Consider the following 21,369-nt stretch of genomic DNA (forward strand, 5'->3'; position numbering starts at 1 on the left):
GCTATCACCGAGGGGATTCTTCTTTTCCACAACATTGGTTTTTCTCTCAGCACCCCGGCTGCCCCCCAGGAAGCTCAGTCACATATCTAGTTGGTACTCTCCAGTCCTGGCTTAGGTCCAGGTGTTGTTATTGTACTTTCTGGAAGCCCTGGGACTAGACAATTGCATTGAAATTCAGGAGTAGCATGAAAATTTTTGGCACTGACACCTAGGTGCATTTATTGAGCACCTAGAGAGTGCAAAATGCCTTTCCTTTAAATACATTTGGCCTTTAGCTATTTAGTCTGTTTTAGCTACTCGATTTGAATCAATGCTGATCCATTATTCTTATATGAAGAATAAATATGAAAATGGGAAAACAGTCGCACAAGTCTTTGTAAATATAAACGTCTTGTGTAGATTACTGTTGTTACAGTATTACTATTAATTGCAATAACAACACTGCCGCTCCTTAGGCAGGCGGTAGGAAGCAGCAGTAAGACCAACAGGAGCCAGACCGAAGAGGTTAGGGGAGGTGGCTCCAGCACGTCCAGCCCATAAGGGGCGGGGCCTTACGGAAAGCACTCCAAGCCCCTTACCCTTCGTCGCTCCGGCGTAGGCGGTTACCATGGCGATGACGTCTAGTGGGCGGGGAGGGGCGGGGCCATGGCGAGGAGGAGGAAGATGGCGGGAGGGCGGCTCTGAGGAGATCTCGGCGGCGGCAAAGGAGGAGAGAAGCGCAGCGCCGCGCAGTGCCGGGGCCCATGTGGGGAGGAGTTGGAGTCACTGTTGCCGCCGCCGTCTGTAGCTGCTGGACCCGACTGGGAGTGAGAGGCAAGCAGCAGAATGAAGTTCGCCGAGCACCTCTCAGCGCACATCACTCCCGAGTGGAGAAAGCAATACATCCAGTATGAGGTACCCGTAGCGGCCCGGGTGTGGGAGGACTCAGAAGGGCAGCGATCTCTCGGGTCCGGACGTCCCCTGCTGTCTCCCGTTCCTGCTGCCTCCCTGCGCTCGGGAGGACTTTGACCCAGTGCCGCGGGAAGCCACTGCGGCATCCCCGCCGCGGCCGTCCCCTCCCCCCCACCGCCCCACTGTCCTTCCCCTCCCCCGCAGCCCCGCTGCCGCCGGGGTAACGGATATGCAGAGGGCGGGCAGGGGGGAAGGGGACAGCCTCGGCTGGTGAATGGGGGTGGGAGGGCGACCCGCAGGTGGGGGGAGTCACGGGTGCAAGAGCAGTCCGGGGTCGCGGCGGATCCGTGCTAATCTCCTCACCCTGACCTCTCGTCCCCACCCTGAGCTAGCGCGCTCTCGTCAACGTTAGGTTTTGTTTCCCTTGGCTCACCTCACACCTGGGAATCCTCTTCTGAGATAAGCCCCTCCAGTATTTCTTCGGAGTCTTTCATTCCATAGAGCCCACTTGCCCACTGTTGACAAAGGCTTTGTAACAGATCGAAACTTGATTTAAATTTATATAACATGTACAGCGACTACAGTATGCAAACGTATTGTGATAAACTATTCTGTTTTGATAATAGGACTTATCAAAGGTGACTTGTCTTTTAACCGATTGCATGAAGTACACAAAGTACTTCATCTTTGGTTTTGGCTCTTCTGTTGTTTTGGAATGGAGTGAAAAGGGAAGAGGAAGGGACAGAGAGAAAAGATTTATTAAAATTTTCAGGGTTTCTCTTCTAAGATTTTTTTGTTGTTGTTAGGAAGAACATTACTATATTTTGGACAGTGTACTTTTAAAACATGGGTATGTATTACAGAAATCATGCTTCCCTCCTCACTTCCCCTAATCCCCCATTTCGGTGATAACGGTTTCTGTAGAGTATTCATTAGGTAATGATGAGGAACATGTCATTACCTTACTTTAATACAGGAAAAGAAAAGATAATGAACCCCCGTTCATATGTTTAGAAGGTAAGATACTTGAAGGGCTTTAAGCAAGAGGTCATTCTTAGTAGCTGGCAGTTCAGCTCCTAGATAGAGGAATAACCTCCAGGAATTCACGTGTGTTAAGTGAAGAAACAAAGAGTACAGAATCAATATGAACACATATATGCTAACTAGATTTTATAAATTAAGCTATTTTAGTTCTCTAATTTCTATTTAAGTTCAGTGATAAGATGCTTAGGCAGTAGCAGGGAGTTTATTCATATAAACATTGCAATAATAGAAGAAAGATAGGGAAGGGGATAAATTAAGGTTAAGATTGTAAAATAAATTCACTTGCAACATGTAGTGTTTGATTAATACCAGAAATGAAAGGCCTAGAATTAATGCTTTCTTTTTACTTAATTTTATTACAGTGTTTTGTGACCACATTTTGTAAATAAGAATGAAAGAGTACTAGAATTTCAGCCTGTAGAGTTTTTGATTTATTGTTTCTTAAGAACATTTCGTCAGTTTTAAGACCTTGGCTGGAGTCCAGATAAGGTTTTTTATTTTTGAAAGGAAGGTATTGGTCTTTCATCGTTAGTAGTAATTTTCAGCACCATTGCCAGTTCTTCACAGAGGCATACGCATACTGAAGTGACATTTTACAGTTGTTATATAGTACTGGTTTGCTTGAATTGGGCAGAAGTAATAGTGTCTGGATGTATACTCTTAATTCATTTTAAGTATTGCAACACTTAACTGTTTCATAAAATTGTATTGGTCTGGAATTTTGGGGGCTGAAAGTGGAAGCATAAAATTAAGTTTGGAAATGAAATTACCTCCTGATTTGTGATGTCAGCTTTGTGGTGGTGGCGCTAACCACAGTTTTTGAAATTCCTCATTCACATAGTTCATTTGGGTACTAGCCCTAAGTGGCTACCCTAGGATGGTCATAGAGGGACAAAATTCCTGAGGCTATGTGTGATTGAATTCTCTTTCTTGGGCCAATTCTAAATTATTATTTAAAAAAATTAATTTATTGTGGATCATTGAAATTTGATTCTGTAGAGAGTCCCTACAATGCAACTCCTGACTTGGATAAGCCCATTGTTTGGAAGACAGAATTAAGTAAGGGACACTTTTCTTTGTAAGTCGAAACTATTAAAGAAATTTTAATAAGTTTGCAATCTGTGTGTTGTGTATTGTTTCTCAAGAGTTCCCTGAAAATAATAAAGAGGCAATAATGACATAAGTCTTTAACGTCTAGGAATTTTGGTCACTTAAAAACTTTGGGTAATAAAGGACATCCATAAAAGATGTGTTAGTCTTTGCTGGAGAAAAGAACCTTCTCATAATGGAATAATATATAGTTCCTTGTGTATGAAAATGATGCTTTTGAAATGCTTTTAATGGAGAAAATACTTGGATTTGATTTTCAATCACTGATGGTGAAATATGGTGTTCTATTCCTGCTTTTCTTTAGCCTAGGGTTCTTTCTAATGCTGTGTACCAATGGCAGCTGTTCAGTTTCTTTGCTTTTTGTGTCATTTTGCTACAGTAAATATTATTTAAAATAAGTAGAGCATTGAACATTAGATGGAAGCTGAAAATTTTGTGTGTTTTTTTTTTGGGGGGGGGTACATGGTTCCGGAATCGAACCCAGGTCTCCCGCATGGAAAGCAGGGATTCTACCACTGAACCACCCATGCATCTTGAAAAATTTGTTTTATATCTTTAATTATATATAATATTATCTTTAATTATATGTAATATTATGTACACATGGTCACACAGTAAGTGCCAGTTCTTCTGTACATTAGCCATGGAATCCTGAAAAAATATTTTTTTGCCTTTCCCGGGGTCTCTCCTGTTCCATAAAATAAGAGTATGGGCATAGGGCTTTTCAAGCATCATTCTAGTTCATAGATGAAGTTCTATGATTTAACTTTCAATGGTTTTTATTTCTTGGATCATAAAAATTTTTAAAGATAGTTAGCCATCAGTATTCTGGAAATTATTATAGTTTTTAATTTGAAAATAAGTTATAGAGTTCATAGATTTGGTCTTCCTAGGAAGAATAATAAACATGAATCAATAGAGCAACATGGAGAAACCATGTAAAAGAAAGTCTGTTTGATTCAAGCTTGTGAATAGTTTTTACAAAGATAAGCAAATGACTAGAATATCCCTGTCTCCAGTAATGTGTTTGTGTAAATCTTTACATGTGAAATAGAGCATCGATAAATCTTTATAGGATCACTTTTAAAAATTTAGAATCAGTGATTATATATTTTAGAGCTCTATAATTGATTAATCAGTAGTAACTTAGGGCAATTTCAACTAAATAAACTAATAACCATGTTAATATTTTATGGAATATTAGCAAAACAAGCAAATATATTTGGTGCCTTAGGCTGGTGACTTGTGTTTTCTTTAATAGGATCCTGTGTTTCTTTGGTTCCTCAGGAAACAGGAGTGTTTTTTTCAGTATATACTGTAGTTTTGCAAGATACTAAAATAATGAGGTTAGTAACTTACAGGATTTTAGAATGGAAAGGGAAGCTAGAGGTTATCTACCTGGTTTTTTCAGGCGAGGAAACTAAAGTCTGGAAAAGTTAAGTTACTTTTCCAGGATTTTATATGTTATATATATATAATATAAAATATGTAATATTTATATATATTATAATATTAATTTATTTTATATATGTATGGTCACAAGCATTAAATAAGTAACCTTTGGAATTCGGGTCACACTAGTTGTATGAACCTGACGAAATCACTTCCTCTTTCTTTCCGCTTTAGGTTCTTCATATAAATTGAGAGGACAGGACTTCTTGGTTTTTAAACTCACAGCCTTATATTTTCTAAGGGCCCATCTAACTAAATTTCTGTGCTTTTAAATGATTTAAGTGCATTTAATAGACAAAAAGGAGAGAAGTTAAAGTATTATTAATACACAGTGCGTATCCCTTTTAAAAAATTTAATCAGATTTTAATCTGAGCATAGAAAGTTGTCCCAATTAAACTCTTTAATTTAGCTTAAATAAATACGAGTGATAGGTATTGGTTAATTTTTTTGTTGCTGGGTTTGGGAAGGGAAAGGTTCTGCATAAAATGCACTCTTCTTATTTTCAGGAGTAAGGAAATGTTGCCATAGCATTATAATTTTCATTTATAGCACTCTCTCATGAGAACACTTGTGATGCAGGCTTCAATTTCCCAAAGGTATTATGTTGATTAGTTAAGGTTAACTTGCCTTGCTGGGACTTGTTTGAAATTTCCAGTTTGGCCACCCGATGGGGCACAAGCTACGCTTTTTCTTCAAGGCCCTTCCCTTGCAAATGAAAGAACAGTATAATGTATTTACGATAACACTGTAAATGATTGTATCAGTGAGATGCCTGGCATTTACAAATGTTTCGTGAATGAATGAATGTTTTACAAGACAGGAAGCTATAACTGTTCTTCATATTTTTGTGAAGTGTTTTAGGTTGAATATCCTGGAAAGATTATACTTGTCCATCCATCCCTGAAGGTTGGTTTTCCATCAGCTTTTGGGTGAAGGTCCAGATCATACAACCCTAAGAATCCTATTTGCTTTGGGGTGAAAGTTAGTCCTGGCTTTAAATTCATTCCTAAACAAGAAAACATTTGAGAGACTGAGTTATCCTGGTAGAGTGTTTCAAATATATTTGAGTTCTAGGCCTCAGTGGAGGGTTCCCAAAACTCTGATGAAGTGAGAGAAGATAGTATTAGAACTGTTGGTTATGCTTATTTGTATATAAAGGAAAGGGGAGAAATAATACTAATATTTAATGAATGAATTGATTGCTGTACCCTCATTTAGGAGGTCACACACAGGTATTCTGAGGCAAGAAGAGAGGTTTGACAATATTCTTTTTTTTGTTCACTTTCAAGCACATGGCAGTTAATCCAGTTTATGGGTTCAAATCTAAATTAATTTATGGATATTGTCTAGTTTTAACTAAATTAACCTTTATAAAATACATGTGACTTTATACTCCTGTAAAGAAACCTTAACAATAATACCAAAAGGCAGAGCTGACATTCTACTTCTAGTACTAGCTTTTTGTCAGCAAATTAGAGATAAAAACGCTTTGATGGACCTGACAAGAAGTTGGCCAAAAATAAAAAAATTTAAAATGAAGTTTTACATTCACTGCCATACACAATGAACTTCATCCTAAGTATATACTATAGATTGTGAATATTCAGCCTTTGTGAGGTTTATTTTTAGCTTGTAGCTGTTATAATCAAGTCTCAAAATCACGTGAATCCTAAGTATTGAACCTGATCTTTGAATAATGTATCATAAAATGTTAAACTAAGATTTTTAAAAATAATGTAACCTCTTAGCTATATTGATTGCCAGAATATTGTTATTGATGATTTTTTCGAGATCAAAAATATTTTTGTACTATCCTTATTGAAAGTTAGAAATTTTTTATTTCATTCTTGTCTCATCTTTTAAAAACATATTTTTAAAACATCTGTGTTCTATAATGTACACTGTAGTAGATGAATGAAGATGTAAATATACATATACTGGAGATGTGTAGTAAAACTTTCTTTTAGATATGAGTATGCTATAGAAAGTTTGGAAGACTTTACCCAAAGTCTTAAGTTGCAGCTTTGGTGCATCTTAACCAAAGCTGATTTGTGGGTTGCCTGGTATTGAACTGACCTTTGGGATTGAGTGTCAGAATTCACCAGGGTTCTTGCCCAATTGTAATTGTCTTTTCAAGTCTTTCCCTTAATATATAAAAGAAGCCAAGTAGAAAGAACTCATAAACAAATGCCATTCAAATTATTCATTCATTCGACAGATACTTACAGGGCTCCTACTGTTTGCTATATGCTGATTTATCATTAAATTCTAGCACTTACATTACCTTAAAAATAGAGAAAAAACAAAAAAACTAAGTGGTATGTGTATGCTTTGGTTTTTTATTTCAGTTAACATAAAGTATTTTCAAAATTAAAAAATGGTGTAGGAGAGAAAGATTGCAAATTAAGGATTTGGAACATGCTTAAAAATTTGGATCAATTGTTTAAATGATATTGAAGACTCTCCTTTGCTTTTCAAACTTTTTATGTTGTATGTCTTTAATTTGGTTATAGGGGGAAATTTAATCACTTATTTTTTCTCATCATCAAGCAAGTGTGGTATATATAAGGACATACTGGAAAACTTTTCAAATTGTTTGATTATTTGGTAGAGGTCAGAGGAAAGTATAGTTAACCTGCTATAAACGTAACTGACAATTTTCATATTCTCTTGTAACAAGAAAGAAAGTATATTGATTAAGAGAATATTGGGATCTCTTATTGAGGGTGGCCTACAGTATTAGAAGGACCCAGACCAGGGAGATCTGAGTCCTTAGATCTGTTTGTTATTGACTATTCATACATAATTAGTTATCAAGTGGTTTTTGAAAATTGAGGAATTAAAATTAATCATAGAGTAAAGTGAAAAGTTTTTAGCATATTGTGTCAGTATCTAGGCTGAATTGGTAAAGTTGCAGTTTACAGAGTAATAAGTCCATATGCTTGGTGGGTTTTTTCCTATAACTTACAGCAGTGGTTCTCAAACTTTTTGGTCTTAGGACCACTTGAAACTTAAAAAAATATGAAGATTCCGGTATCTACTGATATGTAGTATATTAGAAATTAGAACTAAGAAATGTGTAAAAGAAGAGTATGCAGGCGTATCTTCTACCAGCCATCAGAGAGGTGACATCACACTTCATGTGGCCTCTGGATAACTCTACTGTATACTCATGAAAGAATGGGAGTAAAACCAAATGAAGTTGAGGTATTGTGAGACTATTTGGACCACACCTTACAAGTTCCTGCCTTAAAGCACATGATTCTTTTCAGAAAGTTTGGAAATGGCCTCAGAAAAGGCCTTTTAGCATTGTGAAACACGTGAGAGACTAAGGGAATCTCGTGGGTGAAGATTCTCTGGTATTTGCCACACAGCAAAAAACTATGGAGAAAAGTTAGTTTACCTGGATTTCGTGTGATACTTAGTTCCACACTCCTTTATTTGAATTGAATTAGTGGAAACATGGGTCAGTTTGTCATTAAGGAGAAAGAAATTAACATTTATTGAAAAGGTAGGACCCAGGTGTCAGCTGCTTCATGTTATCACATTCAAGATAAATGATTTATTTTCATTTTCCTGATGGGAAACAGGTTTAGAGAGATTAGTCAGTTTGAACAAGGGTACAAATCAGATATATCAGACAGTGGGGCTCTTGCTTTTGTAAGGCAATTGTAAATAACAGTGGTGAAAGTAGTGGCAGCAACAGCAGATCTTATTTTTTGAGTTCCTACTGTGTCAGACACTGCGCTGAACATTTTTTTTTTTTTTTGCATGGGCAGGCACTGGGAATTGAACCTGGGTCTCCAACATGGCAGGCGAGAACTCTACCTGCTGAGCCACCATGGCCTGTCCTGCGCTGAACATTTTGAAAATATTTATTTCCATTTGTAGATGGGGAGACTGAATCTTAGCTGTTAAGTTACTGATTATGTTGATTATGTTAACTGTAGGTAGCAGAGATGAGATTGTAAGAGCCCATGCTCTTAACTCCTTTATCATACCGCTTTGTGAAAATTAGCAAATTCATCCATTAATACATAAATACATTTAGGCCTGATTTGACCTGCTGTCTAGCACCACTATTTAACCTGGCTGATCTGTTTTTAGTTCAAGGTCTTAATCTGCATGGTTGGGAGATGGTAGAGTGTATCCTGGAGGGCAGCGTTCACCTCTGTTAATTTATAGTTCCTTCAAGGTTATCAGTGTAACTATTATTAGACAGGCAAGCTGGTAAGTAAAAGACATGAAGATAAGCCATGGGAAAAAAGGTAATAAGATATGGTCAGAAGTGTAAAAAAGGAAGATCAAAGTGGATTTAAGCTGTTGCCATGCCATAATTGAAGCATTTGACTTCTAGATCAGGCCATATTACATTAGACCTGTAAGGAACTCTAGTGGTTATTTAGCCTGATTTCCTGCTTTTACTTAAGTGGAAAGTGAAGTCCAGAGAGGTTAAGCAATTCAACATCTCATGGCTAGTTTAATGGCCGAGTTAACACAATCACTCTGATTCATTTTGTTGTTCATTATTTTACAGCTTAAACTAGTATATGTGAATAATGCATATACAAAGCACAAACTCTGGAGCCAGACTTCCTAGGTTCGTGTTCCAGGTCCACAATTTACTTGCTAACTCACTTTAGGCCAAGTCACTTATTCTCTGTTTCAGTTTCATCTGTATAATGGGGATACTAGTAGTACCCTTAGGACCATTGTGAGGATTAAGTGAGTTAAAATAAGAAGAGTGCTTAGGACAATATCTGGCTCATGGTTAAAGTGATACATATACATGCTATTAAATTTTTTTCTCCTATAGAACTCAATGGTATTAGATAATGTTAGGTTAACTATCTTTGGATTCTCATTATGTTTGTGAGGGAAGCTGAGCCTTAAAACGTGTCCCTCTAGGTTTGTTCAGTTCAAGTTTCTTGGAAAATAGCTTTGTTGACTTTAACTATTACTTCTGTTATTTGTAGTATTTATTATAGTAAAAATGTCCTTAACCTTATGTACATTACAAGAAAACCAGGTGAGAACAATTATATGATTATGAAGTAAGTTGAGTTACAACTTGTAACTTGTATTCATTTCATTTGTAGGCTGTCTGTATTCTTAAGTATGTCTAAGTGGCCTAATTGAGTTTTTTGAGTTTTTAGTGAATATCTGATTTTAGTTCTTTTCAGTTTTCTAGTGAAAATTTAACTTTTAACCTTAGAGTTAGTTTTAGAGTTGAAAAAGATTCCTAACTCCTTCGTTTCAATGATGAATAAAATACTCAGGGCACTGATGAATAAATAAGTCAGGGCAGAGAGGACCGGAAATGTCAGTTCACAGCTGGCTGATAATAACAGGACTTGGAATAAGAATATTGGCCTCTTACTCACGGCTATACCATGTTGAGGTGTATCACTCCTGCATAAACATTTATTTGCTTTTAAACTTTATGAAGGAACTTTCTTTGTAAGAGTCGATGTGGATTTAAATGTTCTTGCTATTAATAACTCAAGTAGTCTGCACTAATAAATCTAATCATTAGATCACATTAACAACTTTAAAAAGTTCTGGCATGTGCCAGTTAAAAGACTGAATAAATTATGAGATTCAGATTTTAAAAGCATTGACCATTCTTGTTTACTCAGCTACGGAAAATTAGCCATTGCCCTGTTTACGGATGGTTACAAGTAGAAACCTACCTTGGGTGAGGGGGCAGGACTGAGGAATTATGAAAAAGCCTGAGGGATTAGGTAGAGATGAGAGCAGGACTCAGGAAAGTTGAAAAATAATTCCTCACATCCTCCTCTGCTGCATTCTCCTATAACACGTTATCAAGCCAAAAGCAGGGCATGTTTGACTAGAGAAGATCAGATTATGTACCACACCAGTTTAAACATTCATGTATCTTCCCTTTTTTAAAAAACAAAATAATAATGAGGATAACAGCAAATCATAATTGAGTGCTTCTGGTGTGCCAGGCATTTTATAGTTAATTCTTACCCTCTAGATTTTGTTATTCCTGTTTTAAGAAGGCACTGAGTCTTCTCATAGGTCCAAGGTCAGATAACTAGTAAGTGGTAGAATAATTCAAGCACAGGTGTATCTTATATCAGAGCCTAGCTTTTTAACATGGTATTATTTTTGTTAGGCATCATGCAAGGTGCTAGAGTCTTAAAGATCAATAAGACTTATTTCCTCTTTAAAGGTACACATAACCAGGTAGTCTTCTGATCATATTATACTGTGATTATGCTATAGAGTAGTGGCCAGTTAAGTCTGCAATGGAGAGCAAAGGTATTTATTTATCTTGGAAGGATTCACAGAGGTGGTATTCAGATTGGGTACTAGAGGTTCAGTAGAATTTTGTCACATGGTGAAGAGGGGAATGAATGTGTTGTACAGCTCTATGTTATTTTTTGTTCTAGTAACAAATATACAACCTAAAATTTCCCCTTTTAGCCACATTCAGATATATAACTTAGTGGTGTTATTTACTTTTGCAATGTTGTGCTATCATCACTACCATCCATTACCAATTTTTTTTCCATCACCCTACACAGAAATTCTGTACCGATTAAGCATTATCTCCCCATTCTCATTCCTGCCCTGGCACCTGGTAATCTGTATACTAGTTTCTGACTCTGTGAATTTGCTTATTCTATTTCCTATCAGTGATATCATACAATATTTGTCCTTTTGTATCTGGCTTATTTGTTCAACATGATGTCTTCAGGGTTTATCTGTACTGTAAAATTTGTCAGAATGTCATTCCTTTTTATGACTGAATAATATTCCATTGTGTGTATACCACATTTTGTTTATTCGTCTGTTGATAGATACTTGGCTGGTTTCCATCTTTTGGCAGTTGTGAATAATGCTGCTATTGGACGTTGGTATTTGAGGTTCTTACTTTGAGTTTTTTGGGTATATCCCTAGAAGTGGGATGTCTGGCTATTATAATAATTTTACATTTATGTTTTTGAGAACTGCCAACTGTTTTCCACAGCAGCTGTACTATATATTCCCACCAACAATGAAAGTGCATGAAAGAGGATTTCTCCACATCCTCCAATACCTGTTATTTTGTTTGTTTTTTTAGTAATAGCTGTTCTATTGGGTGTGAAATGGTATCTCATTGTGTGCTTTGCATGCTCCTAATGGCTAATAATGTTGAGCATCTTTTCATGTATTTTTTGGCTATTTGTATATCTTCTTTGGAGAAATGTTCGTCAAGTATTCCCCCCCCCCTTTTTTTCCTTCATCTTTTGGCTGTTGAGTTGTAGGAATTCTTCATATATTCTGTACATTAAACTCTTATCATATATATGGCTACCATATTTTCGCCTATCAAGTAAGTTGTCTTTTTACTTTCATGAGAAAGTCCTTTGATATACAAAAGTTTTAATTAAAAAAATATATGTATTTATTGACAAATTTTCACACACATATAGTCCACATATGGTGTACAATCAGTGGCCCACATAGTTGTGTATTCCTCACCATGATCATTAATTAGAACATTTGCATCACTCCAGAAAAAAAAAATAAAAAGAAAAAAGAAAAAACTCATATATCCTATACCCCTTCCCCCTCCCTCGCATTGACCACTAACTAGTATTTCCATCTACCCAATTTATTTTACCCCTTATCCCTTGTATTATTTATTTATTGTCCATATTTTTTACTTATCTGTCCTTACCCTGCATAAGACACAAGATTTTCACAATCACATAGTCACATTGTAAAAGTTAGGTCTTTAATACAATTATCTTCAAGAATCAAGGTTATGGAACAGAGCTAGACAGTTTCAGATATTTCCCTCCAGCCACTCCAATACACCATAAATTAAAAAGGGATATCTGTATAATATGTAAGAATAAGCTTCAGGATAACCTCTCAACTCTCTGAAATCTCTCAGGCACTGAAACTTAATTTTGCTCATTTCTCTCTTCTCCCTTTTGGTCAAGAAGCCTTTCTTAGTCCCATGATTGTGGTCTAAGCTCCTCCTGAGAGTTCTGTTCCACATTGCTAATGGAGATTTACACCTCTGGGAGTCATGACCCATGTAGAGGAGAGGGCAGTGAATTCACCTGCCAATTTGGCTTAGAGAGAGAGAGGCCACATCTGAGCAACCAAAAAGATTCTCTAGGGGTAACTCTTAGGCATAATTTTAAGTAGGCTCAGCCCATCTTTTGCAGGAATAAGTTTCATAGGGGTGAACCCCAAGATCAAGGGGTTGACCAGTTGATTTGGTTGTCCGCACTGCTTGCAAGAATATCAGAAATTCTCCAAATGGGGAAGTTGAGTATTTCCTCCTTTCTCTTCAGTCACCCAAGGGGACATTGCAAATATTTCTTTATTCACTGCCCAAATTACTCTGGGCTGTAAGGGGGCATCACACTAACCTGGACAAATCAACAAAGTATCACACCCTATTCAAGATTACATTACTTATGGTGGTCAGCTAAACTGACCATGCAAGTTAAATTGGTAATGCACTACCCAAAATATAAATTTTGCACCAAATAAACATTTCTTCCTTTGGTCTCACACAGAAGTTGAAGTTTTAAAATATGGACAATTGATCATCCTTTACCTTGTATTCTGATTTACCTTAGTCCTATCCAGATCACCTTCCTTCATAGCTCTTTGTCCTAGTTTGCTAGCTGCCAGAATGCAATATACCAGAAATGGAATAGCTGTTAAAAAGGAAATTTAATAGATTTCTAGTTTACAGTTCTAAGGCTGAGAAAATGTCCCAGTTACAACAAGTCTATAAAAATGTCTAGTCTAAGGCATCCAGGGAAAGATGCTTTGGTTCAAGAAGGCAGATGAAGTTCAGGGTTTCTCTCTCATCTGGAAAGGCACATGGCGAAAATGATATCATCTGCTAGCTTTCTCTCCTGACTTCCTGTTTCATGAAGCTCCCTGGGAGGCATTTTTCTTCTTCCTCTCCAAAGGTTGCTGACTGGTGGACTCTTTGCTTCTCGTGGCTATATCATTCTCTGCTCTCTCAGAATCTCTAGCTTTCTCCAAAATGTTTCCTCTTTTATAGGATTCCAATAAAGTAATCAAGACCCACCTGAAATGGGTGGAGACATGTCTCTTCCTAATCCAGTTTATCAACCACTCTTGATTGAGTCAATCTCCAGGGAGATGATCTAATTAAAGTTTCAAACATGCAGTATTCAATAGGGATTAGAAGAAAATGGCTGCCTTTTCAAAATGGGATTAGGATTAAAACATGGCTTTTCTGGAGTACATACATCCTTTCAAACCGGCACACTCCTCATATCTCTAGCTGATGTCTGATCCCTTTTACAACTTTTTTTTTAACAGTTCCTGTATGGGATACTGCTGACTTACATAGCTTCAGAGCTCAGTATGTTAAAATTTAGAAATAACACTTACAACTCCTGAATATATGTGACTACTGTAAGAATTTACAATCTAGGACCCTTTACAGTAGGCCCCAACCTGATAACTTGTGCCCTCAGCTTCAGTTCACCGAGTTTGTAAACCATAGTTATTCCATATGAGTGAGGCATGATAATATTTGTCTTTTTGTTTCTGACATTTCATTCAGCATTCATTCCTTAAGGTTCATTCACCTGGTTGCATGCCTCAAAACTTCATTCCTTCTTGCCGCAGCTAAGTGGTCTATTATATGTATCCGCTATAGTTTCCCTTTCCATTCCTTAGTCATTGTATCTTTAGGTCACCTCCATCTATTGTAAATCATGAACACTGCCTTCATAAACACCAGTGTGCCAATGTCCATTCATGTCCCCACACTTATTTCCTCCAGGTATATACTGAATGGTGGGGTTTCAGGATCATATGGCAACCCCACCCCTAACCTCCTGTGGAACCTCCACACTGTCCTCCAAGGAGCTGTACCTCTCAGCTTCCCTACTCATAGTGCATAGGTCCATCTCTTTCTCTGCATTTTCTCTAACACTTTTCTTTCTGTTCACTTTTAAAGTTTTATTCACACGTCATACAATCCAACCAAAGTATATAGACATGCTTTCCCCACCATAATCTAGATGAAGACATTTCCTTTTCTTCTACAAAGAATCCATACCCCTCCACTTTGCCCCCAACATGTTAACATTTAGTTTTGGCCTAATGCCTTTGTTGCATTCAGTGGAAACATATTACAATATTGTTGTTGACCATAGATCCTAGCTTGCATTGATTGTCCTTCTTCTGTGTGTAGCATCCATTTTCAACACCTTGCAATATTGACATTCATTTGTTCTCTCTCATGTAAAAAAATTTTTATATTTGTATGTTTAATCACCATCATTGTCCACGCTAGTCACTCTTAAGTTATACTGTCTCATTCTTTATTATCTACCTTTCATTCTGGTTTTGTACGTGTTCCCAGCCCTTCTCCCTCAACCATACTCATATTCAGCTTCATTTGGTGTACTTACATACCATCAGAATATTGTGCTATCCATTTCTGAATTTTTACAATCAGTCCTGTTGCACATGCTGTAGTCTTTCAGCACCAAATGCCCAATCTCTACCCTATTTCTGTCTTCTGATAACCTGTGTTCTTAACTTTAACTCTCAAAGTTCACTCATTAGTTCATATTAGTGAGCCCCTACAATATTTGTCCTTTTGTTTTTGGCTAATTACACTCAAAATAATGTCACCAAGGTTCATCCACATTGTTACATGCTTCATGACTTTATTCTGTTTTACAGTAGTGTAATGTTCCATCATATGTATATACCATTGTTTATCTACTTAGTCGTTGGGCTGTTTCAGTCTCTTGGCACTCATGAATAATGCCTCAGTTAAACACTGGTGTGCAAATGTCTGTTTGTGTCCTTGCCTTCAGTTTCTCTGAATCCCATTATACCTAGTAATGGGATTACTGGATCATATGGCAGTTCTACCTCCCACTTCATTCCTCTTTCTCAAGATATTTTTAGCTATTTTGGGCCCCCTGCCCTTCCAAATAAATTTGGTTCTTGGTTTTTCTGTTTCTATGAAGTAAGTTGTTGGGATTTTAATTGGCGCTGTACTGAATCTATAGATCATTTTGGGTAGAATTTATATCTTAACGATATTTAGTCTTCTAATCCATGAACATGGTATTTCCTTCCATTTATTTAGGTCTTCTTTGATTTCTTTTAGCAATTTCTTATAGTTTTTTCTGTGTATAGACCTTTTGTGGCCTTTATTAAGTTTATTTCTGAATATTTTATTCTTTTGGTTGCTGTTGTAAATAGTATGTTTTCCTCCTAAGATTGCACATTACTAGTATATAAGAACACTACAGATTTTTGGGTGTTGATATGGTACCCTGCCACTTTGCTGTTCTCATTGATAAGCTCTACTAACTTTGCTGTAGATATCAGGATTTTTGACATATAGTGTCATGTCATCTGCAGATGGTGAAAGTTTTACTTCTTCCTTTTAATTTGGATGCCTTTTATTTATTTATTTTCTCTAATTGCTCTAGCTAGAACATCCACTACAATGTTGAATAACATTGGTGACAGTGGATGTTTTTATCTTGTTCCTTACCTCAGAAGGAAAGCTTTCAGTTTATCTCCATTGAATATGAGCTTAGCTGTGGGTTTTTCATATATTCCCTTTATCATGTTGAGGAACTTCCCTTCTATTCCTATCCTTTGATGCGTTTTCATCAAGAAAGGATGTTGAATTTTGTCAAATGCCTTTTCTATGTCAGCTGAGATGATCATATGTTTTTTTCCACTGTGATTTATTGACGTGTTGCATTAATTGATTTTCTTATGTTGAACTACCCTTGCATACTAGAAATAAATCCCACTTGTTCATGATATATAATTCTTTTAGGATGCTGCTGGATTGAACTTGCATTTTGGTTAGGGTTTTTGCATCTGTATTCATTAAAGAGATTGGTCTGAAATTTTCTTGTATCTTTGTCTGCCTTTGGCATTAGGGTGATGTGGCATCATTGAATTAAGTAGCTTTCCCACCTCTTCTGATTTTTTTGAAGATTTTGAACAGGATTGCTACTAATTTTTTCTTGAATGCTTGATAGAATTAACAAGTGAAGCCATCTGGTCCTGGACTTTCTTTTTGGGGAGCTTATTGATGACTGATTCAATCTCTTTACTTGTGATTGATTTGTTGAGATTGTCTGTTTCTTCTTGAATCAGTGTTGGATGTTTATGCTTTTCTAGGAATTGTCCACTTTGTCTACGTTGTCTAGTTTAATAGCAGCAGATAGTTGTTCATAATATCCTCTCGTTGTCTTCTTTATTTCTGTGGGGTCAGTTGTTTTATCCCTTTTCCCATTTGTTCTAGTTTGCTAGCTGCTGGAATGCAACACACCAGAAATGGATTGGCTTTTAATTAAAGGGGATTTATTTTGTTAGTTCTTCAGAGGAAAGGCAGCTAACTTTCCACTGAGGTTCTTACGTGGAAAGGCACAGGATGGTCTCTGCTGGCCTTCTCTCCAGGCCCCTGGGTTCCAACACCTTTCCCCGGAGTGACTTCTTTCTGCATCTCCAAAGGCCTGGGCTGAGCTGCGAGTGCTGAGATGAGGTATGCTGAGCTGCTTAGGCTGTGCTACATTGTGCTCTCTCATTTAAGACCAGCCAATTAATTCAAACGTCATTCATTGCAACAGGCCCGCCTCCTAGCCAACTGCAGGTGTAATTAGCCACAGATGAGGTTCACGTACCATTGGCTCAAGTCCACAGCAACAGAACTAGGTGCCTTCACCTGGCCAAGTTGACAACTGAATCTAACTACCCCACCATTTCTGATTTTATTTGTTTGCATCCTTTCTCTCTCTCTTTTTTATTTTTGACAACCTAGCTAAAGGCCCATTGATTTTATTGATTTTTCTCGAAGAACCAACCATTGGTTTTGTTGATTCTTTCTATTGTTTTCAATTTCATTTATTTCTCCTCTAATCTTCATTATTACTTTCCTTCTGTTTGCTTTGGGGTTGGTTTGCTGTTCTTTCTCTAGTTCCACCAGGTGACGTGTTAATTTCTTAATTTTTGCTCCTCTTTTTAAATATAGGCATTTAGGACAGTAAGTTTCCCTTTCAGCACTGCCTTTGCTGCGTCCCACAAGTTTTGATATGTTGTGTTTTCATTTTCATTCACCTTAAGATATTTACTGATTTCTCTTATAATTTCTTCCTTACCCACTGATTGTTTAAAAGTGTGTTTTTCACCTCCATATATTTGTGAATTTTCCAGCCTTTTGCCTGTTATTAATTTCCAATTTCATTTCATTATTATCTGACAACGTGCTTTGTATAATTTCATTTTTTAAAAATATTTCGAGACTTGCTTTGTGCCCCAACATGTGGTCTCTTCTGGAGAATGATCCATGAGCATTTGAGAAAAATGTATATCCTGGTGTTGTGGGGTTTAATGTTCTGTAGATGTCTGTTAAGTCTAGTTTATTTATTGTATTATTCAAAATTTCTGTTGCCTTATTTATCCATGGATGAGAGGGCTGAATTGAAATCTCCAACTATTATTGTAGAGTTGTCTGCTTCAGTGTGGTTAGTGTGTGCCTCATGGGCACTCTGTAAATATTTAGGATTATTATGTTTTCTTAATGAATTATTCCTTTTATTAATACATACTGTCCTTTGTCTCTTGTAATTGTTTTACATTTGAAATCTAATTTGTGAGATATTAGTATAGCTACCTCTGCTCTTTTCTCGCTGTTTGCGTGAAGTATCTTTTTCCAGCCTTTCACTCTCCATCTGTTTTTGTCCTTGGATGTAGAGAGCATCTCTTGTAGACAGCATATAGATGGGTACTTTTTTTTAAATTTGTTCTTCCGATTTATGTCTTTTGCTTGGGGAGTTTAATCCATTGACCTTAAATGTTATTACTGTAAAGGTAGTGCTTTCTTCTACCACTTTGTCTTTTGGGATTTATATTTCATATATTATTAATTTTTTCTTTTTACACTTACTGATAGTCTTCATTTTTTTTTTAACTTTTTTATTGTAAAGTATAACGTATTTACAAAACAAAGAAATAAAAGAGCAATAGTTTTCAAAGCACTCTTCAACAGGTGGTTACAGGATAGATCCCAGAGTTTGTCATGGGCTACCATATAACCCTCTCATATTTTTCCTTCTAGGTGCTCCAGAATGTAGGAGGCTAAAGGGCTTGCATACTTTTTTTTATCATCACAGTTGACTTTTTTTGTAAAAAAAAAAAAAAACGTATATACAAAAAACCTATAAATTTCCAAGCACAGCACCACAGTTAGTTGTAGAATATATTTCAGACTTTGACATGGGTTACAATTTCACAGTTTTAGGTTTTTACTTCTAACTGTTCTAAAATACTGGAGACTAAAAGAGATACTAATTTAATGATTCACATTCATATTCATTTGTTAAGTCCTATCTTCTGCCTATAATTCCACCATCCCCTTTGATCTTTCCATCCCTCTCCTTGGGGTTATCTGGGCTACGGCAATTCTAAATTTTTGATATTGGGGGGTAGGGAGATGTTCTGGAGAGGCTGAGCTAGGTTTCAGGACTTATCTGGAACAGGGACCCATCTGGAGGTTGGGAAACGTTTCTGGAACGTTTCTGGAAAGTTACTCTAGTGCTGGGAACCCTTGTGGAATCTTATATATTACCCTGGGTGTTCTTTAGGATTGGCTGGAATGGTCCTAGTTGGGGGTTGACAGGTTATGTTAGGTAGCAAGGTCTACCTGAAACTTGCAAAAGAGCAACCTCTAGAGTAGCCTCTTGACTCTGTTTGAACTTTCTCTGCCACTGATACTTTATTATTCCCCCTTTTGGTCAGGATAAAATTGTTGATCCTACAGTGCCAGGTCTGAATTCATCTCTTGGAGTCCTCTACCAGTCGCCAGAGATACTTTCACCCCTGGATGTCATATCCCACAGGGCATTGATTTCACTTGCAGAGTTGGGCTTAGAGACTGAGGCCACATCTGAGCAACAATAAGAGGTCCTCCAGAAGTAACTCTCAGGCATGCTTATAGGTAGTCTAAGCTTCTCTGCTACTTCTATAAGCTTCACAAGAGTAAGCCTCATGATCGAGGGTATGGCCTATTGATTGAGATATCCCTAAAGTTTTACACAGTATCAGGGGATTTAATAGTCCCATATTCTTTTTCCCCTCCCTCAGGGGACTTTTCTAATCTGCTTTGGTTATCTGCTTCATATACTGTAGGATGTTTCCACGCATTGCAGTAGTCTCTACAGGATTAAAGGACCTCTTATTCTGTTCTTCCTGTGTTTCAATTGTTCAAATGAGCTATACAGATAGGTTGAATTAGATTATGCGCTACAGAAAATTTCCGTTCCAGAAATAAACCTTTCTTTCATTGGTCTCAAAGAATATGTGTTGTTCTAAAATATAGACACTGTCTTCCTTACCCCTATGTTCTGAATTACTTTAACCCCAACGTGTTCGACTTCATTCCTATCTCTGAATATCAGGTTACATATATAAAACAGCCTCTGAAAATCCAGAAATAATAATCACCATTCCGGACTTAATGTGTTTGCTCTAAAAGCTTACAGTCTATGCTCCTGTTTTCTTATACACATTTTGTAAAGGTGAGCATACCATTGTTGTTTTTTGTTTCTGGCTTATTTCATCTCACCAAATGTCCTGCATGTTCATTCCCATTGTTGCATGCCTCACGACGTTGTTCCTTTTTGTAGCATCACAACCTTCATTCATAAATATACACCATCGTTTGCCAATCCACTTCTCCGTCAGTGCATCCTTCAGCCACCTGCATTCATCTGGCATCATGTAGAAGGCCCAAAGTCCCCAGTCCATCAGCCTTATCAATTTTAGATAACTTCATTGTTCCCAAGAGAAACAAAACCAATAAACACACCCTTGCCAAATAGGAAATCTAAACCTCCTTGTTCTAGTTTGCTAGCTGCCGGAATGCAACACACCAGGGACAGATTGACTTTTAATAAAAGGGGATTTATTTCTTTAATTCTTCTGAGGAAAAGCAGCTAACTTTCAACTGAGGTTCTTTCTTATGTGGGAAGGCACAGGGTGATCTCTTCTGGCCTTCTCTCCAGGCCTCTGGGTTCCAACAACTTTCCCTGGAGTGATTTCTTTTTGCACCTCCAAAGGCTTGGGCTGAGCTGCAAGTGCTGAGATGAGGTAAGCTGAGCTGCTTGGTCTGTGCTATGTTGAGCTCCCTCATTTAAGCACCAGCCAATTAAATCAAACATCATTCGTTGCAGTAGGCCTGCCTCCTAGCTGATTGTAGATGTAATCAGCAACAGATGAAGTTCACATGCCATTGGCTCATGTCCACAGCAATAGATCTAGGCACCTTCACCTGGCCAAATTGACAACTGAATTTAACTACCACACTCCTATTAACTTTTGTCCTGCCGCCATTATTTACCTCTGTTGTTGCTGTGGAGGTGCTGAAGGTTAACTTTTGAACATAGCTCATAGCATGCAATAGCAGTTTCCCCCCTGTACCCTGCACTTAAACACTGTTTATACAAGAATCATATCTTTGAAGTAATTCTTGTGAGAACTCATTCATATTTCTAGTGTGAATCCGTGGACATGTAGTTCTATACAACCTTTTTCAATCTTGTTCATCTTCAATGTGATAATATTACTTCTAGACTCACTAGAGAATCACCTTTGCTCCTATCAATTCCCTTACATTGGAATTCAACCTCATTACCTAACGGTTCACCCATCTCTAGTTTCTGTGTATCTCTGAATCCCTTATATTCTGTATTATAATTCTCTGATTATAAGTCTCTGATTATACCTTTATGCTGGTCATAAAAGTAAAATCATACAGCATCTGTCCTTTTGTGTCTTGCTAATTTCACTCAGCATTATGTCCTTAAGGC

General features: G+C 37.2%; 1 protein-coding gene across 2 annotated transcripts in view; it reads left to right on the forward strand.

The window, feature by feature from the left end:
• Nucleotides 1-637: 637 nt before the first annotated feature.
• XPR1 (xenotropic and polytropic retrovirus receptor 1) overlaps nt 638-21,369 on the forward strand; it is a 309,953-nt gene continuing 289,221 nt past the window's right edge. For both annotated transcript variants that reach the window (XM_077157163.1, XM_077157164.1), the window contains exon 1: nt 638-894. In XM_077157163.1, coding sequence (XP_077013278.1) covers nt 826-894 — 69 coding nt within the window. In that variant the 5' untranslated portion in view covers nt 638-825. The remainder of the gene's footprint in view (nt 895-21,369) is intronic.

This window comes from Tamandua tetradactyla, chromosome 4 (assembly GCF_023851605.1).
Source record: "Tamandua tetradactyla isolate mTamTet1 chromosome 4, mTamTet1.pri, whole genome shotgun sequence".
Lineage (NCBI taxonomy): Eukaryota > Metazoa > Chordata > Mammalia > Pilosa > Myrmecophagidae > Tamandua > Tamandua tetradactyla.